Source organism: Archocentrus centrarchus, chromosome 6, assembly GCF_007364275.1.
Source record: "Archocentrus centrarchus isolate MPI-CPG fArcCen1 chromosome 6, fArcCen1, whole genome shotgun sequence".
In the NCBI taxonomy this organism is placed as follows: domain Eukaryota; kingdom Metazoa; phylum Chordata; class Actinopteri; order Cichliformes; family Cichlidae; genus Archocentrus; species Archocentrus centrarchus.
The window spans coordinates 12,645,183-12,664,377 of NC_044351.1; the positions used below are offsets into that span (position 1 = coordinate 12,645,183).

Here is a 19,195-nt window from a genome sequence, read left to right on the forward strand (position 1 = left end):
AAGCCTCTCACATTGGGGGGGGCATTACTCTCAAGCCAGGGACCAAGCATCTGGAAGGCTAACTAGTTCACAAAGTTGTTGATCCATTTACAACCAGGAATCTCCTCTCTGAACGCTAACAATGGACAACCATTCATACAACTTCCCATCCGACTGCACGCCTCTCACCAACTGCAAATCTGCCCGTAAGCCTGCTGGATCCACCGTAGTGAACATGGGGAACATTGGCAAGAATCCTCCGCGGGACTATCTAATCTGGTCGCTGTGCAACACCTTGTATGTTAACTTCTGCTGCCTGGGTTTCATGGCGCTCATCTACTCCATCAAGGTGAGAGCCTATGCTCGTCTTCTTTCTTTTCTTTTTAAATATTTTGTGTGTTTTTATGGTGCGTGCAACATTCAGAAAATTTACTGAGGTCTCAAAAGGACGGGTCTACACTGCTGATGCTTTTAATTTAAAGAATCCAGACCCCAAAAATGTTTTTTTTTTTATATAAAGCATGTTTTTTTTATATAAAACATATTAATAAAGCAGTGTTACTAAGATGTGTTAATACAACCATTAATTAAACTGTTAATTAAACCATTTTGAATACACCAAAGGCAGTAACACTTGGGTATACTCAAACAATTTCTATGCAGTGTGACATTATTGTAGATTTTAGTGTCAGTCTTGAGCAACTTACTGCTCAACAATAACATATTGTTATAATTACCTCAGCCTTTTTCAATGCAAGTTGGCAGCAATAGGCAAAAGTTGTGCCAAGTTGGCAAAGATACCGATAAAACAATGGCTAAAACCTAGATTGGGAAATCAGGCACAAATGAATGGCAGCACCTACAATATGATTTCTAAAAGAAGAAGCAGGATCCAGCAATTACGTTTTTTTTTTTTTTTTGGCCAAACTAAAAAAAAAAAAGGAAAAAAAAAGGATCTTTTTCATAGCAGACTTGTGTGAGTGATCCTGTAAAACAGAACAATTTCTACTTTTTTGACCACATAAATGCTCTGCTGGGAAATTCTTTGAATTTGTATGGCAAATGGAACAAAGCAACACATTTTGAACATTGTAAAGACCTATTATTGTCTCTGGTCGAATGGATCACAGTTGGTGTGCCCGTTACCACAGGAATGGGGCTGCAGGGAAACATAAAACAAAACAAAAACTGAACACAGTAAAAAAAAGTGAAGAGGTCCCTGAAAATGACATTTGCAAAGCAGGTTTAGAAAAAAAAAAATGTACGACTACCTGACAATAAAGGTTCCTGAAAAACTCACCACAAAAGGGTGTGTGTGCTCTTTATTTCAGCCTTTTTTCCCCCCTGCATGCACAGGGTGCAGCTTTGAATCACAGGGCTACTGTTGGCGCAACACTCAGATTAAAGACAGTGAGTGGCTGCTTGTCTGGGGAGTTAAAAATGGCGTAATTGGTATCTTTCTAATAGGCAAGTACTCATGGGAAATTAGAGAGTTGTATGGAAGGCCTTGGCCCAGTCCTTTCCACAATAAATAGATACACTTAGAAGCAATTCAGGGATTCATCTCACTCTGCCCTGGGTCAGCACTGAGCTGGAGCTGTGTGACAAGCTGTCTGTAAATAAGAACATGATTTAGTTTTGGGTTTTTTGCCTTCTCCTTTATTTACAGTGAACTCAGATTTTTTTTCCCTATATGTGGTACAGGCAAAGCTTTAAAGTCGTCAGGTCTCCAACAAGAATTACGACACTGAAGAGATTCTTCATATCTCCATTATTGGTTAAAACTGACTTCTCTGGATGTTTTAATGTGAATTTGTGCACATGCATCTTTGCAGGCCAGGGACCAGAAGACTCAGGGCAACCTGCAGCTGGCTCAGGAGTGTTCGGACAAGGCCAAGTGGTACAACATCCTGGCAGCCGGCTGGAATCTACTCATTCCACTCCTGGCCGTCGTCCTGCTCGTCCTCCTGCTCGTCCACCTGGGCTCGTCTCAGGGCTCTTTCGACTTCCTTGGAGAAGACGGATTCCAAAACTTTATAAAACTGTTCAGCTGGTAGATGAAGGCAAGAGATAAGAGCGATATATGAAAAACGATCTCAAATTCGACTTATTCACAATAACTGCCAGAAGCAGGCATTTGATTTTATTCAGACAAGGAAGGCTGATGTAAGAATTTTACGCTCCATTTCTAAATGGGAGACTAGACATGTTCTGGGCTTTCTAAATCCCTGCTCAGCTCAATTAGTCAAGGGAAAATATGGCATGTTTGTGCATTACAAGAATGTCATCTTAACTAAGCACACACCAACATATGAAAATGTGACATATATATATATATATATATATATATATATATATATATATATATATATATATATATATATATATATATATATATATATATATATATATATATATATATATATATATATATATATATATATATATATATGTATATATATATGTATGTATGTTAGTACTTCCCTAATTTTAACATCAGCCTTCCTGGGGTATGGTCAGAGGTGTGAAGCTGACCAAATGTGGGTTATCTGTAGATTATAAAGACTGGGAGCTGAATCAGGTTGAGTGACTGAGCAAGCAGCTACTCTGCATCATTTTTCTTATTTATTGTATTTATGCTGAGTGAATTTGAATGATCTTTTGTTAGGCTAGAGAGAGAAACAGCAGAGCGAAGAGGGGGCTAATCTCTGAATGTCACAATGATGAGAAGCCACTTTACAAAAGGACAGTCAACATTCATCCTGCATTGACAGCCATGTTTTCATCTTTCCGCAGTTTTTAATTGTTATTATTCACAATACGCATTTATTTTTTATCACTATTTGTGTGTTTTTATTAGCTTTTTGTTATGTATTTTGAATTCATCTTACTGTCAAACACATATAAATAAATCAGTTACTTTTAACACTGTTAGCACAAAATGTTCTTTTAATTTGAAAATGCTTTCGCTGAACTCATCAAATCAAACGTCAGCTAACAAATTTCAGATCACAATTAAGGTGTGTTGAATACAAAGATGAGGAGACGCTCCTTAAAACTGCTTTTGTGGTTCTGCTGCTGCTGCACCTACACCCAACTTTAAAGATATCATTTTGGGGTGGTTCTAGGGTGGTTCTAAGGCAACGGGCAAGGCAGTGTTGCTTTCGTACCAGCTGCGAGCCTGCTGTTTTGTCAATTATATACAGTGCATTCTATTTTTGGAAACTGCATGAACGTGCCCTCCAGTTGTGAGGCAGGGCTGCCCAGGCAAACCACTACAGAGGAGTCAGCAGCAATGAGGAGGCCTGCAGTGAAACAACACGGCTCATTTCCACTCAGTCTGCTCTTTGCTGAGGGATTATTACAGACTCAATGATTCTTTGCTCCCTGTTTCGTGCCCCCAAGACACACTTCAGAATCAAAATGTGGATTTTTTTTTCTTACTTATCTACCACAGATGGCTTCATTAGAAAACCCTTAACACACCAGTTTTAAACAAATAGTTATTTACTATAATAATTAGTAATCTATCTGACAACAGTCTTTCATTTGTTGCAGTGTTGCTTGTGTTTTAAGGATGCAGCTGCAGATATAACATTTGATGACATATGACTCCCAAAACCCTTTACCCTGCCAAAAGGGTTTTCATATTCAGCTATGTCCCGGTTACCATGTGAAATCCACAAAGAAGAAGAATTTGTAAATATTAAGCTCAATGTATATTTGCTTTTTGCCGCACATCCAGTGAATCAAACTTGTACTTGCATGTGTAAATTATACACCCACTGATACCTTTCATGCCTTTCATGAAATCCTCGAGAGGCTCCGTTTGTCCTCCTGCAGCTCATTTCCCGTCTTTGAAGACTTGGGTGTCCCGCTCCTGCCAACCTCCCACCTTCTGGACTCCCATCATATTAGCATCTTTTCCTTTGCTCGCAACTTTATTTATACACACCCAAATCACAGCCTGTAGCTTCCAACTTTCTATTTTCCTCTCGTGGTCTGAGAGAAATGCTTACAGATGTCTGACCCACGGAGAATTACAGGATAGGAGGCGGCACAGCAGAGGGAGGGGGTGCAGCGTTGCTGCTCTTTCACGTAGCTGAGGTCTGTGGGAGTAACACGGAGGCATGCAGGAGGACCACATGCACTTGTGCTGTTGGAACAGAAGAAGGAAACACTTCTTAGCTTTTAGTAAAATTACAAGTAGATCAAATGTTTATAAAATTTGCTTTCACAATTTTTGAACCATTCCAAAAAAAAACTACAATCAACAACAGAATGAAAAAGCACATTTAATGTGTTCTTATTCTTATATTCTATCTGTTACCCACCTAAGGCCACAAAAAGGGTCATATGTAGCTCAGCTGTGGGGTATCTAAAAAAAGCCTCTTTGTTCTCAAAAGTGGCAGAAAGAAAGGTAATGGCCGAGCCAGCTGGAAACTGGTTCACTTCAGTGCTATCTTTTAATCCTGCGTATAAAATAAATGTTGACCTAATTGCAGTGCTTCAGAAAAAGTTGGTTGGTCACTAAAAAGAGTTACTGTTTATAACTTTTATTTCTGGTGTTTATGATAAACACAGCCTTCAGTAACACTTCCTTGGAGACATTCACTGCCACCCAAAAGCAAATATCTTCTGGTTCAGCATCCCAGTTCCATGGGCACCATTTTTGAGTCTAACTTAGTCTCACGGTGGGTTATCGCTTATTTGAGGCTGACCAAAATGGTCTATGAAAGATCAGTGCTGATGTATACAAGTGTTGTACAATATGCTCCAGATCTACATATTTTTTACACAAGACACCATGGAGAGAAATGAGCTTGAAGTAACTGACAGTTTGAGCAGCAGATCACCTTGAACTCCATGATTTAGAGTAATCTCAGCATTGTCTGCAGCACATTAACAACATCACAGCAATCAAGAGTGGTTTGTGGAATCCATCGCTGGAAAGTTATTGAACATGACTCTGTTATTGTCCTTGTAATATAACTATTAAACTTCATGTATCACTAAAGGTTGGTAGCCCCAGAAATCCAGCATCGGTCAGGCTCTATAGGTTTCTGAGATAATTCTGATTTCTGGGATTTGTTGCTGCTACTGTTGGTTCAGATTTTTTTTCCTCATTTTTTTCTACACAATAAATTAAAGTTAAACTAGTTCCCACATCCTCTGTTTTTGTAACACTGACCAGGTTTTAAGGGCAAGCAAAGACAACATTTTGCATGTTCACACTCAATAAGCGTTCTTGCTACACTAGAGATACATTTTTCCTTTATGGATAGTGAAGCACAGTTGGAGTTTGGGCACTTGTGTTGAAGCAAGATAATGTCCGACATCAAACTGCCGAGAAAACTGAAGGTTAAGTATCTCACTGTCTCCTTACAAATAGCAAAGAACTGGGTCTCAGTTCTCAAGAGCAGTTTATGACCAAGAGCTCCAAACAGGCCACTGAGTAAGATGAGTTTTAAACTGCCTGTTGCGTGTTTACAGGAAATAGAAGCCATCAAAATGCAAATACAAAATTTCAGAGCAGATCCGTTTGGTCTGCAAATAGTAATAAAAAAGAAAACCATTATTTGTGTCATCTATAAGTGCACTGGTTCTTTTTTCAGGTTAACCTGGATTCTTGTACAAACTCTAACATGTTATTATTCAGTTTGAGTGTCTCAAATTCACTCACTAAACCTGTAGAGGGCCTGGATTCGGGATATTCAGTAACACCTTAATGAATTACCAACACACCACCAACAAAGTGGATTGAATTTCAATGCTGAAAACACAAAATGACTGATTTACAGTTCATCATTCAAATTCACACTTTGGTTTGTAATCAGTCCCTGGATTCGGCCCTCTGCGTGTCGCAGTAACAGAGATTTTGGTTTATTCCAACCACAGTTCAGTGTGAATCAACATCTCTGGAATGTGAAGTTGATCCAGCAGGAGCTGAAAGTGTCCAAGAAAGCTCATTTCACCTGTGGGTGGCTCAAATACTCAGATTCACATTAGGCTAACCCAGGTTACACAAGTTTGGGTAAGAATCTTGTACAGGATCACTAAGTCTGAGCTGCATTGTGTTTTCTGTTCCTGCTAGTGAAAATAAGTTTGTTTAACGTAACTTATATAATACTACGTCATATATGCTGTGTTATCCCTACCACTTGCCCTTTATTCAGTGAGTGCCTGACCCCTTGTGGACAGCAAGCCTTTAAAGAAAAACACCAGAGCCTAATCCATGGCTGCAGAGGATTTTTTTGCCTTTTCATTTTTTTTTTTTTTAGCCTGTCATGTCTGGTAGATCTTGCAAGCAGAACTGTGATCTGAATGCGTTGTTGTGCCAAACATATTTGCTATTTCAAGATGAGCTCTATAGGTTCTCAATAGGCTCTTCTTGTTGATGTTTTAACCCTTTATTTTATTTATCTGAGTTATTTTTCCACATACTATGTAACAGCCAGAGCTGACAGGCTGAAGAAGAGGAAAATAAAGAGAAGAAAAAGGGAGAGAGAAAGGGAGCAAAAAAAAAGGGGAAAGAGCACAAGTCTATTAATCAGATACTTCATCACTTTAACATATAAAAAAATACTATCAATACTTGCAAAAATAAATTTGTGTGTGAAAAACAAAACTAACAAAGCATGTTACGCACACCAACAATTTTGTTGAGTTGTGATTGAGTGGGCGTTTGTGTCTGTGTCATGTTTGTGTCTGTGTCATGGAACGTACTTACTAATGAGGGCAAAACGCTGCAGCTCCACCCATCAGAAGCCAGAGGCAGGTACGGAAAGCCCCCGGAACCCCAGGCCACCAGCAGCCCACCAAGAGCCAGGAAGACCCCTGGCCACTCAGTCCAAAGACAACCGCACACCTACCCCAGCAGACGGGAGAGGGTGGTCTCAGACGGAGCCCCCCCAGTCGAGGAGCGAGGGCTCCAGGGAACCCAAGGCGATGATTTTTTTGCCTTTTTAAATAGGTGCTCTAAACAATTAAAATTTTTAAATAGCTACTCTTGGTTTATTATTTATGCATATTAGCCACATCTAAATAAAGTCCCAAATTTGCATCTCTGTTAAGCTTTTAGATATGGTTATACCGTGGGCCTAAACCGTATACACTACAGGACTGTGACAGGAAACAGATTCAAGGTCATTCATTAACTTTGAGGAGATATGAGCTATTTTCCATGGCCTCTGTATGAAATGTATCCAAACAGCTTTCATCTACTAAAAAAGTCTCATCAGCTCGAGTAATAATTTAAGTAAACTTCTGTTTTGTAGTTCAGTTTGAAGCTTGATTTGAGCCTCTGCTTTAGGCTCTTTTATCTTTGCGTTGCCATTTTTTGCAAGATCAAAAGTATTTGCGTCTAAGAAGTGAATAAACAGGCAACACCCATATTTGTACTAGTACAGATAGTACTAGAGAACAACACGCTCATGTACTTTTGTCATTTTTACGTACACTGCTGTGCAAAGGTTGAGCAACCCCACATTACTGCTCTGCTTCTACTGACCTATCTTATCATTTTTTTTTTTAAATGAAGTTTGGAATCAATAGTTCTCCAGGATTTGTGAAGGTTTTCCAAGGTTTTTCTTTGGACATCAGCTGCTTTTTCACTCATTTGCATTCTAGACTTTGTACCTGGCACTTAGTTACTAGAAGCCTGTCACAAAAACACAAAATTTGTTTCAATTCCTTGTGAATCTATGAAAAATGTCAAAGATGACACAGTTTGACAGGCATAAAATAGTATTTCTGCACCAACACGACAACTCCAGAAAACTTGACATATCTCTGCATGGTGTGCAGTGGGTCTTCAAAAAAATAAGAAAACTAAAGTTGAAGACAAAAGAAGAATTCAGTTCAATTCTATTTAATTTGTATGGCATCAAATCACAACAAACAGTCACCTCAAGGTGCTTTATATTGCAAAGTAAAGACATACAACAATTAATTAATAGAAGTGGTTCAAGAACCTTGGGCTGAAGTTGTGTGTTTCCACTGACCACATGCATTAGTGACTGATTTTTTTAAACTGAATAACAAGGAGCCATGACAACAAAGTACAGCTTCATTCACAGACACACATGAATTTTTTGCATCCATCATCAATATTTTTAATGTGTTTCTTTTGCATGTGTATGAAAGTTTTGTGAAAAATAATCAACTGATGTGGAAAACTTCTTGTTAAATCCTTATGCATGAGTATTATTATTGAATAAGTTGTATAAAAGTTATATAATCTACAAAAAGTTTGTATTTTTTTTTTTTTAATTAATACAGTATCAGTCAAACGTTTGGACACTTTTGACTTTTGACTGAAGGATTCGACTTCTTATTATGCTCACTTAAAGGGTCAGAATTTTACTCTGGAGGTCTACTGGAAAGGGCTTGCATGTTTTCAATATTAAAAAAGCAAAAAATAACAAAAGCTCAGAATTTTCTCAAAGCATGCAGTGAATTGCTTTAGCCCCTGGTTCACTTCACTATGTTTTAGCTCCTGCTTCTTTAAGGCCCCCTCGGGAGAAACCAGCCTGATTGGCCAGCTGCAGACCAGCGGTCAGTGTCCATGTGAGCTGCGCGTTGTTGCAGTTTAGAGAAAGTTGTGATCCGCCCCTCACACACAGATTCCAACAGAGAGATTTCTCCTTTGGATTAAAAATGAAAAATGCATGACAGACAAATATCTGAATCCTCCACTTGTTGATATAATGATATAGCTCTTAGGGCTTTTCTTAGTTACACAAATAAGTCAAAAGATGTCAGAAGTGCAGTCTTATTTTATATATGCCTCTTAATGTGACTTCAAGCAGGTCACTTGAAAATGACATGTAGGCCTAGGTGTCTGTATAAGCCTTTTTCAGGGATGCAAAGGTGCAGGTGCGACCTTTGCGGGGAGCTCACTGAGACAGATGTCAGAAAGGAGAGTGTGATTCAAACAACAGTAAAATGGAAAGCTTCTCCCACATCACGCCCAAAAGGACAGAGAGAATACCTGACAACTAACGGGGCGTTTCCTAACATTGTTAGACTTGAAGAGCAAGTTGATAGGTCATAGACATCACCGGATTACCCCCTCCACATCTGATCCAGGAGCGACAGACCATCATCCTGAAAGGACAGCAATCTCAGCATGAGCAGGTAGGTGTTGTGCCAAAAAACAATCGTCTGCCAGAAAGTGATTTCCTTCCATGTGTTTTTATGTGTAATGTCTTTGCTTATATTGGCAAATAGACTGTAGTCAACAGGATTTATGAAGGACTTATATAAAAAATGAAGAAATGACCTGGAACTATCTTCATGACTCTGCGTTATTGTAATCAATCCAGTATTTTTAGGCCACTTAAGACATTTTTAATTGCAATGATTTTACCCTGATAAAAGAATATTTAAAAGTAACTTTGCTAAAAAGTAATTGCAGCTTCTACCTTGTGACAAAAGTCTTTTTTCTGGCTCAAAATGACTTCATATCGTTCATGAGAGACATGTTTGATTTATGTTTTAGCAGATTATAGGCCAAAAAGTCATTTACAACCATTTAAATACAGTCAATCATTTTTTGGCAAATACTGAAAATCACTTTTTGGCACAACACCAGTGTGGTTAAAGGAGACCAGTGGAGTCAATTACATATGAATAAACTGTGCCCACGAGGGGTTATCAAGTCAAGTTGTCTCTTCATAATGATTGACAAGACCCCCAGACTTATAGAGGAAAGTGCATTTGTTATGCTGCCTCAGTATCATTTTTATTAAGTAGCTTACTTGCATTGTGTTTTAGCATTTCAATTTTCTGCTTCTTTAATCATATTCGACTACACAGCTGCTCTCACATAATGGCTAAAAACATTGCCAAAAACAAAAGAAACAATTTGACCTTTTGACAAAGTAAAATGATAAATTGCTCTTTATATTTAAGTAATAATAATAAAATAATACACAATGATGTAAAAGTGGACAAACAATTCTGATCCACGGGGGCCCTTCCCTGCAAAATTACAGGGCTTAAAGGATCTGTTGCTAACATCTTGGTGCCAGAAACTACAGAACACCTTCAGGGGACTGGTGGAGTCCATGCCTTGTTGTGTCAGGGCTGGTTGGGTTGAACGTCTTTCATATTATACTCCTCAGGTGTTCTCTGCCAGGAAATCTTGAAGGGAACCCTCTACCATAAGCACATCATCAGTGTAGTTACAGGTTTTGCAATCACTGCAAAGATGGACTTTGACATTTGAATTAGCACAGGGCAGTCCATTCAGTCCTAATGGGGTTAAAAATTAATTAGTAGGGGTTGGGGGGAAGCATAGTATGGTGATATTTTGTGTGGCAATATTGTATTGATTCAGGGACACTAAATTTCAATTTTTAATTACATAAATTAAATACTCTGAGAATACTGTGAACAAGAGGGTTCATCCCATGCACCAGCATCCTGAGATAACGGTAGCTGAGCAAACTGACTCAACTGAAAAACTATCCCAAACTGGACACACTTCAGAGCAAGCTAATGGCTCAGTCACACCAGTAAAAATAAGGCAGCGACTTCCTTGGGAAAAAAATGTTTGTCTTTTTCTCTCAATGCACCTCAATGCATCTTGTGCTGACGAAATGGTTGCTGCACAGGTTGCCTGATAGGAGGCAACCTTTCTGCAAACAGTTGTAATCTCTCTGACTTGGACCAGGTGCAATTAGTCAAAGAAATTGTTGAAGGTTTGCCAAAAACAGTTAATTGCTGTATTATCAGCCACTGTATTATACGCAACTTGACCCCATTCAGTTGCAGACTGATAGCAGACTGACTCCATCATGGCAACATTTATGGCAGGTTTCAGTGACAGCGTTGGTATGCTTGAAAAAAATAGCTGAAGTGAGATGACTTTACCTTATTGGACAAAAAAGATATTAACAAAGTTTAACTCTGAGGAAATAATTTGCAGTTGAAAATGATGATAAATTACAATATATGTTATTGCAATACTCAGCATATCGCAAAATGTTAAAAATCACAATACTATCACATTGTGAGTGAAGTATTGTGATAAAATCATATTGTGGGGTGTCTGATGGTTCCCATCTCTACAACCTCATCATGTGTTGCACATTCATCTCCATGTTTCAAAAGTGAGAGAACAAATAAGGTATGCCACAAGAAACAATCTCTGGTACTAATAAAGCAAAAAAGTTATATATCATTGCTGGCCAGTCTGCCATGACAAGTGTATGTGTGATTTATTTAGCATTTAGTTGCATGAGCAACTAAATGCTAAAATCCTGAAAAGGCTAAGCAGAAGAAAACGAATGGATGGATAATTTTAATTATCATGCTAGTATAAATTTGTAAATATTTATACTAGCATGATAATTAAAATCAGCACGGTGGCGTATTGGTTAGCACTGCTGCCTCACAGTTAGAATACCATCTGGAAGGCCTGGGTTCGATTCCACCTTGGCCTCTCCCTCTCTCTGTGTGGAGTTTGCATGTTCTCCCCGTGCTTGCGTGGGTTTCCTCCGGGTACTCCGGTTTCCTCCCACATTCCAAAGACATGCACTTACTGGGGTTAGGTTAATTGGCTAATCTAAATTGCCCATAGGTGTGAATGAGAGCATGAATGTGAGTGTGAAAGGTCGTCTGTCCCTCTGGGTTGGCCCTGCAACAGGCTGGCGACCTGTTCAGGGTGTACCCTGCCTCTCGCCCTATGACAGCTGGGATAGGCTCCAGCCCCCCCGCGACCCTTAACAGGATGTGCGGAAGCGAATGGATGGATGGATGGATGCTAGTATAAATTTGTAAATAGTAATGCTCACTAATGCTCCTTGTGAATCAAATGTTCTTTCCTCCACTTTTCTAAATGTTCCTTATTGTGTTCCCCATGCAGATGTCTGATTAGCCACGTGGAGGTGCAAAGCTTCATTGAGAGGTGCATGACAGCAGTTGGTACCAAGCAGCATCATGCACGCAGTCTAGCTGAGGTATTGGTGGAAGGAGACCACAGGGGCCACTATAGCCACGGACTCAACAGGATGGGTCAGTGTTTTTATTATTGTTGAATTTTTATTGTTTACTCTCACTGCGCATATTGATGTATGACTGTTGCACATATTTGCACAAAAACTCTCAGAGATGCTGAGGATATGTGTACTAACTTGTGTCTGTGGCTTTTAAATAGGTGTGTGTTGTTTGTGTGCACTCACTATATTTTTAACAGACATGTATGTAAAGGATGTTCAGACTGGCATCTGTGCCAAGGACGGTGAGCCAGTGGTGGAGAAGGAGAGTGCAGCCACAGCGCTGGTGGATGGGCAGAACCTCTTGGGCCCAGTGGTGGGAAACTTCTGTATGAATCTGGCCATAAAAAAGGCCAAAGCAGTTGGCATTGGCTGGGTGGTGGCACACAGTGAGTCCCATTTGAGCCCTAAAGGAAAACGTATCGCTGTGACACAGTTAAATAGGTTTTCAGAGTATTAACCGCTGGACTGTATGCCTTTTTCTGCCAGTCAAAACCAAATGTTTAGTGCAGTATCACAGACACAGCTTAGACACAGTTAGGATTAGGCTTGGTATTGCCACTTATGATGATTTAGTCCTGAGTGGGCTAAGAAACTTTCTTTTAAGGCTGAGGTTTCATCAATAACTCATTTTTTAATGCAATTAATATATTTTGTCACTCCACTATAGCAGAGAAATAGTCTTTAATTTTGATGAATAAAACAATGATAATACATTACCATTGATATTAAACCATTACATTTATATAGCAGTTTCATTTCAGGCTCCAACCATTATGGTATTGCTGGATATTATGCGATGCAAGCACTGAAGGAAAACATGATTGTGAGTGAAACATTTGTCTGTTTACACATTTTATTTTTCCCTCAGAAAGAAGAAAGCTTTAATTTAATACTCAGATGTATTTAGGTTTTTTTTTGTTTGTTTGTTTTTCTGCTTTTTGCTTTTACAAATTCAGGTACAGTGCTCTGAAAAAGTATTTTCTTGAGTTCTTTTTTTTTAACATATGCCTCATACTTACATGTTTCAGATCAAGTAAATACAAAATGCAGTTTTGAAATTATGAAAAAAGTTAAACCTACCTGGCCCTAAGTGAAAAAGTAATTGCCCTCTAAACCTTGAAGGGTTTACAAGCATGAACGACCTGTTTACGATCACGCAAAAGCATCTCAATCGGATATAAGTGTGCACTTTGACAAGGCCACTCCAAAACCTTCTCTCTTTTTTTTTTTGAGCCATTCAGACGTGGACTAGCTGGTGTCGTTCAGATCATTGTCCTGCTGCATAACCTGAGTGCACTTAAGTTTTAGGGCATGAACTGATGGCCCAAAATTCTCCTTCGGAGAGCAGAATTTATGGTTCCATCAGTTATGGCAAATCATCCAGATCACAAAACCACCATGTTTGACTGTTGGTATGATGTTCTTTTTATGAAATGCTGTGTTAGTTTAATGCCAGATGTAACGGGATTCAAACCTTACAAAAAGTTCGACTTTTGTCTCATCATTCCACAGAATATTTTCCCAAAAGTCTCGGGGATCATCAAGATGTTTTTATGACAAATGTGAGACGAGCCTTTGTGTTCTTTTTGGTCAGCAGTGGTTTTCTCCTTTGAACACTCCCATGGATGCCATTTTTGCCCAGTCGCTTTCTTATTGTTGAATCATGAACTCTGACCTTAACTGAGGCAAGTGAGGTCTGCAGTTCTTTGGATGTTGTTCTGGGTTTTATTGTGACCTCCTGGATGAGTCGTTGATGAGCTCTTGGAGTAATTTTGGTAATTTTGCTACTCCTGGGAAGGTTCACCAAGTTCCAAGTTTTTTGCATTTGTGGATAACGGCTCTCACTGTGATTTGTTGGAGTCCCAAAGCCTGATAAATGGCTTTTTAACTCTTCCCAGACTGACAGATATCAATGACATTTTGGAGCACCAGTTTAGCTCACCGGTTGAGCAGACACCCATATGCATTCTAGCTGAAATGCAGCATTCTGAGCTGCAGCCCTTTGCTGTGTGTCTTCTACTCTTCACTCAGGTTATCTTTGTCTAATATTAAAATGTAGGTGATGATATGAAACATGTAAGTGCAACAAAAATGCAAAAATATTAGAAATCAGGACGGGGCAAATGTTCTGGATTTTGATTGTAATTTTCTAATTTGCATTCTAATAAAAAATCTGATCTGCACAGGGCATGTCGTTTACCAACACATCACCACTGGTTGTTCCTACACGTGCTAAGGAGGTACATGTATTAATTTTGTATTAGAATACAAGCTATGGTTAATGTAGCATGTGACACTCTGTGAGTGTCTGTGTATTGATCTATTATATTTATGAAATATGTGAGTGAGAATCTTGCATACTAAAATCTCCCCGGTCCTAACACTGCGAGCATGTTTGTAGTGCACTTTGGGCACCAACCCCATGAGTGTGGCAGCTCCTGCTAAAGATGGAGATAGCTTCGTTTTAGACATGGCCACTTCAGCAGTAGCACTTGGAAAGGTAAGATTAGCATCTTTATTGCTGCATATTTGTTTACTGCATATCTAAGCTTCTCAGAAACAGCAGCATTTGTAACCACATGCAAATGTACTGTATGTGAAACCTTCTTCTCGTGTACTTTATGAAATGTGCATAGGTGGAGCTTCATGAGCGGCGTGGAGACCCCATTCCTGAGGGCTGGGGCTGTGACCCTCAGGGAAAGCTCACAACAGACCCCAAGAGAGTCCTGACTGGAGGAGGGTTGGTGCCTATTGGTGGCAGTGAAGCCACAGGTCAGAAGCCAGTAAATACAATGTTTACCTTACAACTCTATGTGATATAGAGTTGTAATATTAATATATTACCATAAAATTTAATTTGTTTATAAAGCTTATGAAGCTAGTTATAAAGCTACTAAGAGAGGTTCCAGGAAAGGTGAAAATAAGAGATTAATTTGACAGCAATACTTATCCTGCTGCAATGATGTGCCATTGATGGATAACATCAGTACAGTACATTTATTCCATTCCTATGTCTCCTTGTGTTCTTACCTTCAGGAGGGTACAAAGGCTATGGTCTGGGAATGATGGTGGAGGTGTTCTGTGGTATCTTGGCTGGCGCTCAGTACAGCAAATACATCCGCACTTGGAAAGTAACAGACCGTGTTGCAAACCTGGTACATTTTGTTTTGTTGAGTTGCAAAATACAGAGGCCACACTGGCACATTTTAACATTTCTGTTCATAATGTAACTTGTGACAAAGCTGGTGACACAACATGCTAAAAGTCCTCTTGTTACGTTCTCTGTGAAGTGAAACAAACTGCGAAACAAGCCGAAACAGTTTTATCACTTTTTATTAAGATCTGGGGCAAAGTTCATGAAATGATCAGCTGTTATGTATCAACAGAAAAGAAATCAGCATGACATGAGTTTTAAGTGTTTGACTGGTGTTATCTAAAAGAGAGGCCCGGTTAGTGACTCTGATGTAGGTCATCTGAGGTCAAATCAAGGCTCTGTTTGATGTTTGTGTTTGATGAGCTCACAGTGTCGCCTACTTGGTGTTTTCAGGGTCAGTGTTTTGTGGCAATCAATCCAGAGAACTTTGCTCCCGGGTTCAGTGACAGGATGTCAGATCTGCTGTCCATCCATAGAAACCTGGATCCTGTGAGTAGATCCCACTGATGGAATATTAATATGCAGATAACTCAACAAATGTAGATGATACCCTGTGATTACAACTTCTTTGTTTTATTAAATAAAATAAGACCAAAAACTGTAGCAAATATATTGCTCTGTACTTTCTTATTTTGCCATTTCTGTTCTGCTTCAGGCTGACCCAGACACTCCTGTTATAGCTGCTGGAGATCCAGAGAGGATGAACATGAAGAAGTGTGAGGATATGGGTGGGATCCCTTACCACATCAGTGTTGTCAAATACATGGTAAGAGCTAATAAGTGTTAATGCTCTGACTCTAGTCTACACTGTAGGACTTTTATCAAGTCTAGTTTTCTTTATGTGTCCTGACTCATAGCAGTTGAAAATAATAAAATAAGGGAACATATATGATTATTATGACTTGTAGATTAATGAACCAAAATCCAGGTGTCAGTAAATAAAAGGTAAGCCTTTATGAGACTGGATCCAGAGTCCAAAAACAAAGTCCAACATGGGAACAAACAGACCTTAGGGGAAACCGGGGTGAGATGGGTCACAGACTATCTGGCTCTCAGGCTTTTTGGAGGGAAGCAATGGCTGGTATAAGAAGCAAAGTTTGGGATGTTGTTCACATAAGATGCAGATATTAACTTTGTGGGGTGCATATAAATAGAGTGGTGGGCCAGCAAAGATTTTTTGACAAAATGGCACAACTTGCCCACCACCCCCTGCGGTAAGTAGAGCCATTTGAGTGGTGTGCAGAAGTGATGGTGCTGTGTAGTACTACATGCCATCTAACAACCATATCCAATCAATGATTAATATAGAATAGAATAGAATAGAATAGAATAGAATAGAATAGAATAGAAAAGAATAGAATAGAATAGAATGCCTTTATTGGACATTCTCATTGTACATTCTATATAATGACAATAAAGGCATTCTATTCTATATCCCTATGTACATGTATAATATGTAAACCAATTAGCTGTTGCTGCAGCTGCTGTATGTCATGTATACATGATTGATGAGGAACATTTACCATGCAGCAGCAGATAGGCAGTCCTACTACACGAACATTTGGACAAACTCTGATCTATATCCTTATACATAATTTTCAAAAGGAACACTTAATTCAAATTTATTTTAATTAATGACCAAAGCTGATGCCTATGCCTTTAAGATAGGCCTGCATATTCAGCAGTGTTCGGCTTGCAAATGTATATCCTACATCTGCAATGACTGTAACCCATATTCTATGTGCATAAGAAATTCACAAACCTGTTAGTGTGAAATCCAGTGTTGAGAAGAAAAATCAAACTTTTCTGCATAGAACATTGTTGTTAGGAGGACAAGAAGTCAAAAGTTGCTGGGTTTTTTTTCCCAAAGTGTTTTCCACAAAGTCTCATCTTTTCAAACTGTTGCAATGTTTCCCTCTTTATGATCTGTGAATCTCTGAGTTGATATATCTTTAAAATGATCACACACTCGTATATATATCCCAGCTGTGGCAGCAGTAGCACAATGTGGCAGGTTACAAAAAAGGCTACAGAAAAGCTGATAGAGTCCCAGGTATTTAACCTCTCATGTTACACAAGCCAAGGCGTGAATTCTTTGTGAGATATTGCCCCACCCTGAGTCATCGATGTGGGCCAAGGTGTGAGTGAGGGATGAACTGCCTGAGAAAGGATCTTAAGACCATATTGTAAGTGACTGGTAGCCGTTGTCATAGGCCAACACCTGCATTCAATGATGGTCATTGCAGGTGGACATAGATGGCCTCCTTTGCTCCTCTCAGACCATCTGCCTTCTCTGTCCAAAGTGAGAACATTTCTAACCACACTGGAGGTCACTGAAAAAGCATTCCAACTTGAAGCTAACCTCATTAACAATTTGCATTTTTCCCACAGAATGAATGTGCTAAGAACATTGGTGTGAACCCACTGCTGCCGTGTGACAAGATTGTCTCCAATTAGTTCATCCAGTCAGGATTCTCAGCTGTGGAAATCTGCTACTAACTGAGTTCAATTGAGTTCATGTGCCTTATATATTTTAAAAGTAATGTTTTATTCATGTTGTATCCTAAGTAACAAGTATTGTTTTTTTAACTTCAATAAAAGAAAGACTTAATAAAAAATATTTTAAAGCAATATTTTAAGAAAAATCTTGTTGTGTGTAGCAGATACTTGAATGTGAGTGAGTGTAGAAAGCTTTAGTGGTACAGCCTAAAGATGAAATAAAGTTTTGGTGCTTTATTGTCATTAATTAAACATATAATTCCCTAATGCTGATGAAACACAGTATTATAGACACCTACAATACAAACTTATTACACACAAACATATTTTCTAACACTATTAATTAAATAGTTCATCTTTAAAAAATTCTTTTGTGCCCAATCAATAAAAACCATATAACCAAAATGTGTTTTTTCTATGCATTGATGTGTTGCTGTTTTTAAAACATATCTGTTTGCTACCTCTCGATCTACCACGAGTCAGCGATGTAAGCTTCTCTTACTCAATTCCATCTGCGATGGTAGATACTCTAAACAGTACTCCATTGCTTTAGTTTATAAATGCAATAAAGGCACTGGAAGTAGCACAGATATATGCGTGCAACATTTTATCTGATCTTGAAGTTTTTTTTTTTTTATTTGATGATTTATGTTGCAGTCAAGCTGTATCATATCTTTGAGACCTGTCAAATTCAGCCTTGTCCTTCTTGCTTTCACATGAAGTTTTGAAGGACTGTTAAATACCTTGTTTGTGTTCAAGTTCTCCACTAATTTTTTCTCATACAAAAACCATAAATATTAATACAAAGTCTGAGTTGGCTAAAATAATCTCTTAACTTTCGAGTCACTTTCAACCTTGCGGACTTGAAAATCTGAGATCACTCCTTGCATGCAGGATTTTTCACCACTAGATGGAGACGTAGTATAATTAAATTAGTGGCTCATTGTTTGCTCATTCAAGTCTTTGATCTGTTCTATGATATAATTGTGTTTGTTTGTTTGTGTGGTCCTTTACACAGTGCACTTTTTTATTGGTTTATATTAATGTAGTACTAGTTTTGGTCAGTGGTAATGTACTGGATGTAAAGCTGATGTGCAAACAGAATATAACTAAAACAACATGTTTATAACATGTTTGCTATTTGACCTCTCAAATATTGTTCAAAATCACATATGAATTTACCATTACTATTACTTTAAGTCTTCCTATAATATGATTTCATTTCTGTGTCTCTTGGTCAAAAATCCACATAAACTGCTGTGTGTCCAAACTTTTTGACTAGTACTGTGTAAAGGAAATAGTCCAAGGACTGATTCATGTAGTCTTCTCCTTTGGCACATTACACTGCCACAGTTTAGTCTTACAGTATTATGAAGGACTTGATCCTAATGCCAGTCTTTGTGATTGTGTTTGTAGGCAATTGTGGTATAAGTACAATGAACCGTGCACACAGGATTATAGGTATGTGTCTATTAATGCAATAAATCATCATTATCAAAACCAATCAACTTTATTTATAGCTAAAACTGTTTTCAGACATGTGGTTTTTTTTGTAAAT

The 19,195-nt window shown here is 38.6% G+C and overlaps 2 protein-coding genes and 1 long non-coding RNA gene across 3 annotated transcripts; 2 read left to right on the top strand and 1 right to left on the bottom strand.

Annotated features, from left to right (window-relative positions):
• LOC115782152 (interferon-induced transmembrane protein 5) lies at nt 1-2,323 on the top strand. The gene is made up of 2 exons (XM_030732195.1): nt 1-328; nt 1,815-2,323. The coding sequence occupies exons 1-2, from the start codon at nt 122-124 to the stop codon at nt 2,034-2,036; spliced, it is 429 nt and encodes a 142-aa protein (XP_030588055.1). The 5' UTR covers nt 1-121; the 3' UTR covers nt 2,037-2,323.
• LOC115782153 (uncharacterized) lies at nt 1,634-6,762 on the bottom strand. Its single transcript, XR_004020118.1, has 3 exons — nt 6,710-6,762; nt 3,772-4,135; nt 1,634-1,988 (listed from the first exon to the last, which is right to left on the bottom strand). It is a non-coding gene; the product is annotated as an uncharacterized LOC115782153 (long non-coding RNA).
• A 2,171-nt stretch (nt 6,763-8,933) lies between these two features.
• On the top strand, nt 8,934-17,769 carry LOC115781878 (uncharacterized oxidoreductase YjmC-like). Its single transcript, XM_030731790.1, has 11 exons — nt 8,934-9,117; nt 11,852-12,000; nt 12,182-12,370; nt 12,746-12,807; nt 14,171-14,224; nt 14,386-14,484; nt 14,621-14,756; nt 15,021-15,139; nt 15,532-15,627; nt 15,794-15,904; nt 17,530-17,769. Exons 1-11 carry the CDS (start codon nt 9,110-9,112, stop codon nt 17,593-17,595), a joined length of 1,089 nt encoding a protein of 362 aa, XP_030587650.1. The 5' UTR covers nt 8,934-9,109; the 3' UTR covers nt 17,596-17,769.
• The last annotated feature ends 1,426 nt before the right edge of the window (nt 17,770-19,195 follow it).